This window comes from Pholis gunnellus (assembly GCF_910591455.1).
Source record: "Pholis gunnellus genome assembly, chromosome: 6".
NCBI lineage: Eukaryota > Metazoa > Chordata > Actinopteri > Perciformes > Pholidae > Pholis > Pholis gunnellus.
This window is the reverse complement of record NC_136532.1, coordinates 25,164,221-25,178,621: the sequence shown is the minus strand read 5'-3', so window position 1 is coordinate 25,178,621 and position 14,401 is coordinate 25,164,221. Positions and strand designations below refer to the sequence as shown.

Sequence of the window (14,401 nt, the reverse complement as noted above, 5' to 3'; positions counted from 1 at the left end):
CTCATTTAGGAGGGATAACAAGAATTCCGCTATTAAATGATGGTTATTAGTGGCTAATGACGAGGTATTAAGCTAACTGGGATCTAGCCGTGTGTTTTAAGTGTCTTGGTTTTGGATTGTGTTCAAGGCAGGTGGGCTCTAGCATTAGTAGAAGAGAAGCCAGGAAGGGATGCGAACGGTCGACATCTGGCTTGTTGAATTAAAAAAAAAGTACATCTATCGAAGAGCATCTGTCCTACAGATATGAAATTACTTTTACAAAGTGTTTGTGTTGTGTCAGTTTAAAATAGGAAACACCACAGAAGTCATATATCTGAATGTAGAAGCTCTGTGAGTGTCAGTGTCAAAGCTTCTTGGATATTTAAAGGGGCAGTGTGTAGGATTTGGTGGCATCTAGTGGTGTGGTTGTAAATTGCAACCAACTGAATACGCCTCCGCTCACCCTTCCCTTTCAAAGACTGCGTTAACGTGAAAGATATGATCACTTTCAAAATGTTACTCCTCCTTTTTCGTGCGTTTTGCTGCGAAAGCCAGAGAAACGTGTCAATTTCCACTCGTTACATGCATACGGTCTTTTACTAAATAAACTAGCGTCTTAACACGAAACTCAGTCAGGTTTAGGCAACAAAACTACTTCGTTGGGTTTAGGAAACAAAACTACGTAGGTTCAGGAAAAGTTCGTGAAATACTTAGTTAGGTTTAGGAAAAGATGGTGAAATATTTAGTTAGGTACTGTGAGGGATTTTCGGTGCTGGAAACACGTTAATCTTTGTTTTGACGTTGATTAGTTTGGTAAGGGGGGCTTACTGCTAAATTACCGCAACGTAGGCATCATCGGAGATTTGAGATGGAACATGGAAACGTTCCCAAAGTGTTAGAATAGCAACCATAAAGCACAAAGTTAAAGTATTAACATGTATCCTTAAATGAATGTTAGCACCTGGCCGTGGAGAAAGATGCTCCGTCGATACCTTGTTACACTTGCAACTAATAGTAAAGAAATGAACCCTCCATGTGTTGCACTGCAGTCAGTCCAGGTGAGTAAGAGATGTGACAACACCTGCCATCAACATAGTGGTGTTTCCAGTCCGAATATCACAAATGATATAACGATGGCATGAAAATGTCACACATCCAGTAACTGAATTAAAAATCCATCAATGTGCTTCTTGGTTGTCAGGAACCTGTTCAGTGTGTTATAATCAGGAGTTTATATAACGCTTTGTCCAGCTCTGTTGGGGGTGAACAGCTGTTACTGCACAGCAACAATCCTCCCAAGTGTGTTTACACACGTATTTAAACAGATCTACAGTGAAATGTGCTCCGCCATTCCCACACCCAGGGGCCCTCTTCCCGGATCTCGAGCCTCCTAAACGGACGTTTTAAACTATTTATTCTCAGTACAACACTATCCAACATGTTACGGATTTCGTGTTTTTGTATTTCTTATATCTTTTAGCTTTGATGATTCTATTGTGCAGATGTATACATTTATTAAAAACAATCCTTGAGTTACTGCTTCACTTGAAATCGTAAAACATGGACCTCACAGAATAATGACCTGTCATTTCAACAAGCCACCTGCTCTTTTTTTATTTTCTCTCTCCTTCATTTGGACATTTTGTATATAGACTATGGTAAATGATGGAGGTTAGAGGTTACGCAATGTGCCGCGTTAGTCAGTCAACAGAATCTTGATTTGTTATGATTTGCATCTCAGTCTGTTGCAACTTTGCTGAAAAACTGCATTGCGAGGTACAATCTCTGTTGTTTTATTTTGTCAAAAAACTGTTTTAACATTTCAAAATTGCAAGTAACCAGGTAAAATATTGTGTTGTTTCAAGCATTGCCATTTCCTGTACTGATGAGCATACCGGAAATGCAATTTCTCGATAATGACTGATTTATTTATTTAAAATGTTTTAAATCGTTTTTTGATACCTAATCCAACTATTTGATTTGTAGAAGTGGTATTTGTTGCTGTACTCCCTTTTAATTTTGTGGTGAAGGAATGTAATATTTACATACCATCGTTATGTAAGTAATCTTGTAAAAAAAAGGTTTACAAAGTCCACACGACTGTGTAAAACTTGATCTGTGTTCCCTCTTGCTTGCACTTTGATACTTTTATAAGTGCTTGTTGTACATGTGTTTCCTGCTGCATGTGTTCACATCTGTCACCTTTGAATTTTGTGTTAACCTAGGTGTCATTGACCTACAACCATGAGCCATCTCTTTGCTGGACTCAAAGACTAATCCATTATCTGTTTGCACAGCTGAAAGGAGGAGCTGAGAGGAGGAACTATACTTATTACAGGGAATAAGAAATTCAATATACTGTAGCACGTTGCCCCCGAGCCCCAACTTCTGTGCAATTTCATCAGCCTTGCCAAACAAACTTGATCTGTATCGGGTTGTGTCCTCTTTCACACGTGCAAAAATTTGTTACAGCAAGTAAATCCCAGCATAATTAATGAAGTTCTTTGAGGTAACAGGGGGGCTAGCATTCCTTCGTAATTCGTAGCCTTCGTTTTGCAAATAAATATTCAGCAAACGGACAAATTGTGTTTTCCGAGAGAGATTTTCATTTCATGACGCGTAACAGATGTCGCGCTTTGTAATCATTGCTTCTTTTATTCTCGAGAGCGATTGAAGCTTTCATTAGCCTGCAGCTTTCGACAGCATGGCAGATGGGAACTTTCAATAATACAATGATTTCTTGAGGAACAACACATACTGCACCAGAATATTTTTCCTCAGAGTGCTTGGGAAAAAGAATCTTATGGAAAATATTATTTTGGGCTGGTGGACGCCGAGGGAAATTCCACACAGCATGACAATTTACTTTATTTTGGGCTTTTTCTAAAATCCTCTGTCACCTCTGATTACAATGAGCTGAATGTATCAGTTACACATGTGCTACGCATGATATTCTACCTGAAGCTTTCTTTGTGTATTGTGGCCACCTTGGCTTTTGGGGGCTGGGGGAGGTCGCACATTTGCACTTTGCCTGCCTGCACTTCGCTCGTGTGTTTGAAGGGGGATCAAAGGAATCACTGTCATCTTTTTCATACCGAGCTCTTATTGAAGCTAAATTAGATGTATTACATTTTGGGGAACATGCAGCGATGGATATGACGGTCCAAACATGGGGGAGTCAGAAGTGAAATCTGATGCGCAGATTTGGACAGAGCTAGAGGAAAGTTAAAACATTTGGAAAAGAATATCCACTGCGATGAGAGTCCTAAAATGAAAGAACAAGCTCACGTCCCTGTCTGTCTTGCACATGTTGAAAGTGTGGTTTCTTCCTCATCAGTTTATTAGCTTACAATGTGATGCAAAGCAACACATATGAAACCATTTAAAAGTTCTTTTCAACTCATTTCAGCTGCTGATTAGCGAAGAATTTCCTTAGCAATTAAATTGTGACAGATCTATTTCTTATTTCTGCTCACAAGCGGCTGGTACGCAATTTTCTCGTCCAAAACTACGGAGTCATGCTTACACTCAAAAATCTAAAAACATGGTGATGAAAAACCTTGAAACTACATATCAGCAGGGCTTGACCAATTAAGGGTTGCCAGGTTGCTAATGGCAGCCATTTTAAGAAATTGGCAACCAATTATTGTCCTTTGGTTGCCATTAGTGGCAACCACTTTTAATCATAGAAACAGCAAACAGCAAAACGTGCACCCAAAAGTGAATTGGTAAAATTAAAAATGTAAATGTTGCTGTTGAAGTCATAACTAAATCCAAACAACGCTGCACATCTTTGGTGCTTTTACTCGCGTACACACAGGCATGTGTTTAGAGACAATGGCGAAGCAAATTAAGTTCTTTGACGGTGAGGTTTTGTTGACTAAAAACGGCAAACATATTTTCAGTTTTGGCAACTACAAACGGATGCCTGGTTGCCAACCTGGCAACCACTTTAAAAGGTTAGTGTTGAGCCCTCTATTAGAGACCCTGTCCTCCAGACTTTGCCTTATGGGGGAGCCTAACAGACCGCGTGATCCATCATACACATCCTCAATCTAAAAGTACAAAGGAAAAGATGACAGTTTGGCCTTTAGCCTGATTATAAGAGCTCTATGATGTGGAAGCCACGTCCTCCCCTTCATCAGGGGCACTAAGCTGTAGTGCTCTAGGTTTAGGTCAGAGCAAGGCGGTTTCTATCAAATATGATCAAACATCAGGGACCGCCTGAGTGTGAGGGTGCAGGATGTGAGAAGCAAATGACCAAAAAATATTGAGTATGTCAAAAGAGCCGTTTGAAGTTGTTAAACACATTTTTCAATAACCAAATGCCACTCAAATCAATATGTCCCCAGGATCCGCTCGGGTCGCCCGGTTAGTGGTGTCATATTTGATTAAACGCCAGCGGGGGGGCCGTCTAAGAAGAGTCATTGTTTTGCATCACTTAGTAAGCATCAGTCGTATACCATTAGTATCTGCTGCAAGTTTGATCCACTGAGCTAGCTGGCGTTCGCCTGCTTTAGTAATTTCTAGCACGCTAGGTTGCTAGCTTTTGTCTGTAGTATACGTGCTAGCTAGCTTGCTAGGTAGCTAGTGAGCGTGTTTGCTGAACATCCAGTCAAACAGGAGAGACCCTGACTAACTGCTGAACCCAGACGCTTTTGTTATGTTCTTTTTTTGTAAATACATGCTACTGGTTTGGGAAATTAGATTTTTCCTTGAATATATCAGTAACAAAGGGTTTGTCTGGGTTAGTAGATAAAAAAAAGTTTGACTTAGATCACATTTAAAACTGGTATTACCGTGCAATCTGTACTGTATGTAGATAACGTTTATTTTGGCATCTTGCATCGAGCCAGTGAGTGAGTGAAGAAGTTTCATTAATCAAGTCATTAATATTACATATGGAATGACCTCTAAAATGTGGACAAACATCCAAGTCGAACGACAGCTTGTTATTTATTAGCCGCTGCACCAGCTGGTCCTAAACTGGAGTACGTGTTGATCTATGTGCTGCGTGGTGGGATGTGGTGGCGAGCTTAAGCCTGACAGGAAGTGTGTCTCTGGACAGAGTTTGCAGGGGAGAGAGCTCCAAAGTTACACACCCCAGTCCCAAAATCACAAAGAGCAAGGGAGGCAATTGGCTTGACAGCACATGTAATAGAGACTGCGAAACCTCGTCGCCCGAGGGCCCTCGGCCAGCGCTGCAGTCGTGGAGAGTGGCGGGGGTTTGGCTTGCTAAAAAAAAATGAGCCCGGGATCGGCTTTGTGAGGCTTCTCGTGTCAGTCACATCCACAATCGTATTTTTCACTAAGCATCTGGAGGTTGGATCCGCGGTGAAATCTATTCACTGTGCGTGTTCGTGGCACTGGTTTTACTTGGCACAGCGAGTAGATAGCTCGCTTTTAATATAGAGTAGAGAGAGCGGAGAATTCTTGAGGTGGACTGTATAAAAAAACGCAGCAGCACAATGGACAATGAGCGTGGCTGTGGTTTGGACTGTGGGGAGATCGCGGGGAGCCTGATGGAAACCTCGCAGGGCTGCCGTGAGCACGCGAGGTCAGGACATATGCTGACATGGACTTCTGGGCCCGAGCCAAAGCCGGAGCAGAGAGGAAACGGAGGCCTCACGTCTGCTCAGCAGTGCTCCTCTTGTTTGTCTCCGACTTTAGATCAAATGTTATTCTTGCATGAGATTAAAACACAATGCTATCAGGACGTCTAATATGGATGTCTTTTGTTGAGATATGTGGTTTGGAATATATGCATGTTCTGCTAACAACAAAGTCCAGATGTCCTGAATTTCTCTCACTTCTGGAACACAAGAATAAACACAAAAGCTTTTTGTTTTTGTGCAAGGTTTGTGTTTGATGACATTTGATCAAATCTGAATCCAGTAGTCAGATGCAAATCAGTTCAGGCCCTTAACAGATCAATAAAGGTCCAGCTTTTAACAATTGTATATTAAGGTCCTTGTATTAAGAGTTAATTAATAGGTAATAAGGCCCTCATAAGGCCTTATTATATGCATATTAACATAAGTATATGTTAGGACTATACAAGTGTTGAAATAGCATTATAAGCATGTTTATTGTAGGTTATTTGACATAAATGCTTAACAAACATTAATATACCCTAATGAGTTTATAATTGAATTGTTTATAATAGCTTTACAAACACATTTATTAGTTTAACTTACTTACCTATTATATCATTGTTAAACCTTTACTAACCAGTTTTGCTACTTTATAAAGATTGACAAATACTTTATTATTCATTTATCAGCAGTAAACTATGAACGCATTAAAAGTTAGCAATGCTTCTTGCAAGTGTTGGTGGATCTAAAGCGAGAATAATAATTTCAATAGATGTGTTTGTAATGCTATTATAAACAATTATAAGTAACAAGTGCTTATGTCTTATAAACTAACAATAATGATCTGTATAATTCTATTATTAACACTTATATTATCTTATTAACACATATCAATGTTTATAAGCATCTTATAAGGGCCTTAATGCTTATTACAAGGACTTAAAGGAGCGTTACCAATCATTCAAATTGTGATAGTTAAACATCCATGATTGGTATTCAAAGAATTGAAACTTGAGTTTTGCCAGAGAAACGACACATCTGCTCGTTACATGACAACATCACTTTTTGCCAAAAACAGAGAAGATAAATGATCGGACTCTTAACAAATCCAGGTATTTTACCAAAATTGAAGGCTCCCATCACAACCCAACCCTGTTCTACTCCTATTTGTTGATCCTGACGACCCGTTCAGCTTCCCCCTAACCAAACAACCGCACAACTGACTAAGCATCCCATTCATTCAAGTATTGTATTTCACTTATGTCTGATGAGAGCACCAGGTCTTTTGTTTGGTCTTTTTTGTGATGTGCTAGCAAAGCACCCCCCACCCCTCCACCCCTTTACCCTCTTTCACAGCCAAGCTGTCAGGAGGAGCGTGTTGTCCTTAAGAATGAGACAGGGCAACAACAGGGCAACATCTGATTAGCATTCACGGCACTATCTCCACTCCCTTGGTATTTTATTACCACAGGTGCAGGGGCATTCATTGATCAGATGCACGCTACAGGCGAGGTTAGCCCTTAATTGAAAACAGCTCTATTTATACACCTGCAGGCACTAAAGGTCTCCAAGAGAGCACAGGGAGGTTTAAAAGAAGAGAAAGGAAGGGGGGTGGGGGGGGGGGAGAAACACAGAGCAGTGACAGAGCGGTGAAAAAAGACATGCCTTTGGGAGACATAGGTTAAGGCCTACAGGGAGGGCAGAATGCCTTCCCAAAGCAGCGTGGCTACCCAGTGCCATGAGAGGATAAGTATGCAGGTGCAAAGGTCTTAAATCAATGCAAATCCAAGTGCATGACTTTATTTTTATCTTTGCTAACCGAAACAACAACTACATTGAGGTTTGTTTACCGCACAGCTGCCAGTTTCTGTGGCCACACTAGTTTTTCCAGAACACTGTACCGATTGTGCTCGACCACTTTGCAGGTGGTACGTTGCATCCTGGGACTCGTGTTTTTCACAATGTGACCATAGCAGGAGGTCAGGGGGTCACGTTGTGTGGAAGTCCAATCAAAAAAACAAATCCACAGAGGAAATAGCAATCTGCATTTAGACAGAGGGGGAGGAGGGGGACACAGTTTAAACTTGCCACTTTTGATGGAAAAGGTCTGCAAATGCTGTATTTGTCCCTGTCTTGTCAAAGTCTTTTGACAGGATGTCATATTTCAAAGTGTGGGAAAGCTGTTAATTAAATGGTTACTTTAGTTCCCTACAGTGGGCTGGCCATAGAAGTAAATTGGATATTGAAATGTCTTCTGTGGTCATTTGACTATTACAAAAGAAAATGGCGATTGTTGTTAGTTGCTAAGGTCACAACGCACGCCAGTGGGACTTTAGCTAGCCGGGATGAGATCAGACGCAGCTCCAGAGACGGATGCCTGGCTGGTTAGCTAGTTACCTAGGTAGCTTGTCCTTCTCCATAGCGGCGGGGAAAGCTAGACTTAACGTTGCCGCTGGCCACGTTGGTGGAATTAGCACGCAAGCTAGCTAGCTAGCTAACTATAGCTGAAAGCTAGTTAGTTAGCCATACTAATGGTGCACTTGTTACAGAAACAGATCCGAACAAAGAACAACCAACAGTTCCAACCACTGGTTGTTTCCTCATGTGAAACAAGAAGTCAACGTTGATTTATTTTTCACGTAACTTGCGTGCTACAGTAACAGCATTTCCACGGTTATTTTAACCCAAACAACAACAACCGTTTCCTAAACCTGACTAACTAGTTTTGTTGCCTAAACCTAACTGAGTTGTTTCCTGTGAAGAAGTTGTCTTTTTTTAAAAAGACCGAATGCATGTTACGAGTGGAAATTGACTCGTGTTGCTAGCTTTTGTAGGAAAACGCAAGAAAAATGAGAAATAACTTTTCATAAGATAAAAACGTATGAGGATAAATTGTGTTTTGCAACGTTAATAACGCACTCCCCTGCTTGTTTTATTTGTGACTGCAGAACATCACCTCAGTCCGTGACTTGCCACAAGTCGGTTTAGTTTATATGGTAGTTAGCCAACTACAACAGTCTCAATGGCGGTACACGTAAAAATGGCCGCCGCTCTAGCCATCCTGCCACGTCATCTTGAATGTGAACGTCCATTCTACTCCTATTTTATTTCTATGTTGTTAGCATTGAAGCAATAAATCAAACAGCGGGAGAAATTTACTTCTTTACCCACACTTCCCACTGACAAAAGTGTGAGAAAACCTCAAAGACAGCAGAAGAATCTGATTATTATTCAAGGGATGAATTTAATATAGAAAAATGACATTTGTTATAAGCTATATTTTACCCAGTACAGGATCACATTTACACATAATATAAACGCTGCTGGTTAATATCTTTGGAGATGATTCAAAAACCACGTGCTGCTGTCCGGCCAGCTCAGAACAACAGACTGTAGAACTGTTATGAGTGATGTCTTTTACAGCAATGGCCGATTATTAACGGAGCATTTTCATCCGTCTGCTGAATAACAAGCTACTCTATAACTGATAAATGGCAAAGGTCCCATACAAGTGAGCCAGGAGGGGCTATTTTGAGACTATTTCACAGTTGAATCAAATATTTCCATATGATTAACAATGACCTGGGCAGATGGGACATGTTTTAAACCTGGCACAAAACTTCTACTCTCATTGTTTCATGGAAATGTCTTTTGATACATGGTTTCTATCAAATTTGATACAAGAAGGCCAAATGGAAACGACTTGTGGTGTTGACTCTAATTAAACAACGTGTGTCTGGGTAAGACGACGTTACATTGGTTTTGCATTTGCAGTCTAAATGCTTTGTAATGGTTGGGTTACAATTTTAACAGGAACATTCCAGTAACATTTGTACCTTTTAAGTATCAAATATTCATCTGTATGCCTAAAAGATGGTTCTGAGATTAGAGCTGAAACTGATTAATCGCATATTGTAATAATAATAATTATAATCCCTTAATGCATTCAAATCCTGTACGCAGTATAATCATATAACACATTAAAAGTATGTTTATAATGAATTGTAGATATGGGCTTGCAAAAATACTGATACTGATGATACTTGACCTTTTAATAAAAAGCTTTTGTAAAGTATGATGGTTATAAAACATTATGAATATTTTTGAGTGGTTATTACTATGATTTGGTAGTTCTTTACGCAGATTCTAAAGCATTATAAGTACGTTTATAATGCATTATAGACAGATGCACGGCACAAATACAACACTTATTTTGGCACCACAATTAGAGAAATAAGAACATGTTCTATTGTAAAGCATGTTGTTGTTTTTCCTTTTAACAACAGGAGCCAAAGTGATCTTTTGTCAAATGTTGTCAAAGCAGTAATACAAGACAAATACAGTAATTTAAAGGTGTAAGATCCAAGACTGGGAGCATTTTGATTTGCCTCTCAACGGTTCGACAACGAGCCGAACGGCTCAGAGCTAATGATGCTAACAGAGCTAACAGTGTTTACTTGAGGGGGAACCGGTAGGTTGGCGCTACGCTTCCACAAAATCACACCGGCGGCCGTGAGGCTAACCAGTGGGGCATGCCCACGTGCACTAACATGCACTAAAATCACGCATGGCCGGCGCGGCTATGTCAACAAAGCAAGGAGAAGCTCTGATAACAACACAGAGAGGGCGAGCGACTTCATTCCTCGCTCAGCTAGACATTACTCCACTATATCTTTACAGAGATAATATGCGTTTGCTGCAATATTAATGTCCAGAATGTTAAATACAGCTCCTTTAAAATGTTTTAGATGCTTTAAATTGATGGCGACTCTGGTAACTGTAACTGTTTGTGAATCCAAAATGACAGTAAGCATTTCATACTGAATAGATACGATTATTCCTTTAAAATCAATCTGACTGGATGTTGTCAACATGGAGTCTCTGATCCTGTATGTCAGACACAGTTGGGACCTTTACAAACAGCCTTGGAAAAAGTCCCTCCATGGATGTAGGTGTCTGGAGACGGAACAGACTACTGTGTATATAAAACATCCCGGTGTTCCCGTACAACATTTCCCTGGATCCTGTTGGTACAAGATGAAAGGCTTTGTGGCCCTAATATCACTGTAACTGCAGGTGTGGAGGCTCCCATTTCACCAGTGTCACTGATGTTCACAGACGTTTGGACGAGGGAGGACGGGGGGGGGGGGGCGAGACATCTGCTTAAGTTTGGATAAGCATCTGAGGGTTCAATCAGATTCAACACCTAGCAGGTAAATGTTTGGATACCTCCGTGTGTGTGTGTGTGTGTGTGTGTGTGTGTGTTGAATGGTCTTATTTGGAGTCTGTTCTGGCTTGTCATCAAAGGGGGAAAACCACAACCACATGGCTTTATCAAGAATGAGAACAATATCTGTGATCATTCTTCCCTCAGGAGGGGCAGTTTACACAGGACTCCAGTTTGTACTTTTGTCATTCAGCTTGTTTATGTGAAGCATTTTGATTTGAATTCAGACAGACGGGGGGGGGGGGGGTTAGGCCTCGTTCAAAGAAAAAAGCCCTTGTTTTCGTGTAGGACATGGACTTTGATGAATTACCTCCCATTTATTCTGTCTTTCGTAAAAACGCAATCATAAAAGGATTATACAAGCTGCTCAGACCGCTACCGCACCGGATGCAGCTATAAAAGATTCAGACTTTATGATCTGTCATGCCTTGATTAGCAGAGCAGAGCTTCAGCCGAAAAAAAAGTGTTTTACATGTTTCTGTGTGTGCTGCCGCTCGCTGCAGGGAGACAGAGATCCTGTCTCAGAAAAACACAGAAGAAGATGTTGTGAACCTTAAACATCTAGCGACACTCAAAGCAAAACTGTGGTTATCTAACAATTAGTCAATTAACCACTGAGGTAATCTTCTCATATGTGAGGAGGTTCTGTTTTCTTCGTCATACGTAATAGTCGTCAGTCTTTGGTCTGTTGGTCGGACAAAAAAACGAGCAAATTGAAGGCGTCACAGTTGGCTTTAGGAGATTGTGAATGGCATTTTATCCCAATTGTTTAGCATTTAATGGACTAAACAACTCCATTAATCGGGAAATTAATCTGGAGATTGATCGATAAGGAGAATAATCTTAACTCGCAGCGCTAAACTCTACATTTGCTGTGGTTGAGCTAAGCTAACCAGAAACTCCATTCCTGTCTAGGAGTGCCACGGATCCCAAAACTCACGGTCCGGGGTCGCATCAGGGTTTTGAGTCGGGGATCGGATCGCCAGAAAAAAAAAAAAAGGGAGCAAATCTAACTTTAGGAGATGCCCTGATCGGGTCTTTAGCCCGCTGTTATAGCAGCTGGTCCACAAGGCTACAAGGAACCACATACTTCTACTGTTTGACCAACAATCGTCAGACTAGGTTAATATTATAGTTCTTGAAACCAGCACCAGAAACAACACGGCCACACCCACTCACACGCTTTTCAGTCCGAACATAGGCAGCGTTACTTCCTGTACATAGTTCTGCTCAACAAAATCCACCAGAAGAAGAGCGGCGTTTCCTCATTATTATGCAACTCTGCATATTTTTGACATCTTGCAAATTTGAAATCTCACAAAACACCTTCGACAGTAGAGGAAAAATATTAATCCTATAATAAGTTAAATAAAGAAAGAGGGTAATTTATGTCAAGGCCAGGTTTTTCTGTCACGTCGTTTTACAAAATAAACCCGACATGAGATGAAAGATCTGGTCTGGGACTGATGGCAGCTTCCACCACAACACACTAATTCAAGCGAGAAGACAGAAGATCTCAAATATTATTCTTTCACATGGCATGAGAAGTCAATACAAACGAACCACAGAAACACTAACAAGGCGAGGCAGAGAGACCAGGAGAGTAACCTTTTTTCTTCTCCCGGCCACAGCGACCGACCACATTCAGACTTAAGAGTGTAACAGAGTCTCCTGAGTCGGTGTGAACGTGTCCACCGGAGGGTCGGGTGAGGACTGAACTCACGTCGGCCGGCTCCTGCCGTAGAGAGCGTCGCTCTTCGCGGCCTCGGCAGCCTGTTCGGCTGCTTTCGTCTCCTCAAATTCCTCCCTGCTCAGGACGGTGCCGTTGTGGCCGAACTCCACCAGCCTACGGGCCAACTCCCGGCTCTGTGGGAGAGAAGAGGAGTCAGTTGAGGATAAGGGTGGTGGGGGGGGGATACGGCCTGCAGTCAGGGCTGGAGACTGTTGGATCTTTTAAAAATGTTGGCACGGGAGCGCTATTTTATTTTATTACTATTAAATGTCAGAAAGTAGTCAAAAGTGTCTATAACAATTTCCGTGAGCTCAAAGTGACGTCCGTTCTGTCTGCCAAACAGCCCGAAAACCTTACAGATATTAAATGTACAGTGAGTTAAAACAGAGCTGCAGCGTTTCCACACCTTTCAGAACTCCGGGCCCGGAGAACGTTTGGCACAAGTTTGCTCGACAGTTGATTAAAACAATTTGTTTTTTCTGTTGATCCACTCACTGATGAATCACTGGCTGTTATAAATGAAGCTTTCATTTAGAAAGAACCTGGATCAACCCTGTGTCCTACAAAACTACGTTTCCATACAACTTAACTACACTCAATTACATTTCTAGGGAAACGTGGTTTTTCACGGATTCCGGTCGTAGTTTTTAACAACGTGAAACATGTTTAACGCTGTGAATTGAAACAAAACAACAAAAAAGGCTTAAAAACTGGTTCGGCTGAACATCACTACACTAAAAACACAACAAAACTACTTTGTTGGGTTTTGACAACCAAAGCACTTAGTTCGACGGGACATGACCAGCGGTCTTCTGGGTGAAAGCGCTGAGTTTTTTTTACTTCCAAGCGCTCATTTGAAATATTCCTTACGTCAAAAGCAAACTTTATCCACGACAAAATACGTTTCCCTCGAAAAGTAATTCGGAATGCAGTTTTGTTGTACGGGAACGTGACGGCCCGCCTCAGATGACAAATTGTTGTCAGCCGGTTAGATTTAGGATCTCCTCACCATTCTGGCCTTTAGTTTAAAGTTGTTATTTCACTTCCCTTCCCCAAAATATGGAAGTGATATAGTTTAGTTTTATGGGTTTAGTGTGATTTCATGCCCACGCACAGGTCCATTTCTCTTCTAAGCGTGCGTGTGTGTGTGTGTGTGTGTGTGTGTGTGCGCGAGCGTCCATGTGTCAGTGCTTCTGCAGGGACTGCGAGCTACATTATATTCCAATCACCGTTCACAGACCCGCCGTCATTAAAGCCAAGCCATAAAGTCATCATCTAAAAACCAAATCTTGCTGTCAAAATCCTGCGGCTTGTCAGATCAAAGCTTCGGCCACATGTCCTCCTACCCAAAATCCCCAGCGGCCGGGGCCTGCGTCCGCACCCGAGAGGAAAAGTTATATTTTCCTTCAACTTTGATGTGGCTCACCAGAAATGAGTCTCAGACATTTGCCGGCCCCTAAAATTGGCCTGAAAAAGAATTGTCTTCGTTTTCAGGGCTCATTGAATAAGTCTGTTTGAATGAGTCGCTTCTTGAAGTCGACACACCAGAACCTGGACTTAACACTCACAAAACATCGTAGTAAAAACCTCTTTAAAAAGCCGTCCTGAGTTCATTATCACAGTGCGACAAGTCCTGAATAACAGCAAACTCACGTTTATAATTAGTTAATTTATCAGAACACGGGCCTTTATCAGCATGAGATGACCTGGGCTGAATGTGGAGTGTCACAGCACGGGGGTGATTCAGTTTGATAGTGATTGACTGCAGCTGATTATCAGCTCAGATATGAGTTGCTCCCCTTCTCTTGTGTGGACACAGGTGTTCAAACAAAGTGGCCCACTGCAGCAGCCGGCCATGTCGTCAGCAAA

General features: G+C 41.5%; 1 protein-coding gene across 1 annotated transcript in view; it reads right to left on the bottom strand.

Annotated features, from left to right (window-relative positions):
• The window catches only part of cfap299 (cilia and flagella associated protein 299), a gene marked incomplete at both ends in the record, with an annotated part of 72,988 nt that overhangs the window by 57,509 nt on the left and 1,078 nt on the right, over nucleotides 1–14,401 (bottom strand). Inside the window, one exon of the mRNA XM_079160824.1 lies at nucleotides 12,524–12,666. Coding sequence (XP_079016950.1) covers nucleotides 12,524–12,666 — 143 coding nt within the window. The remainder of the gene's footprint in view (nucleotides 1–12,523; nucleotides 12,667–14,401) is intronic.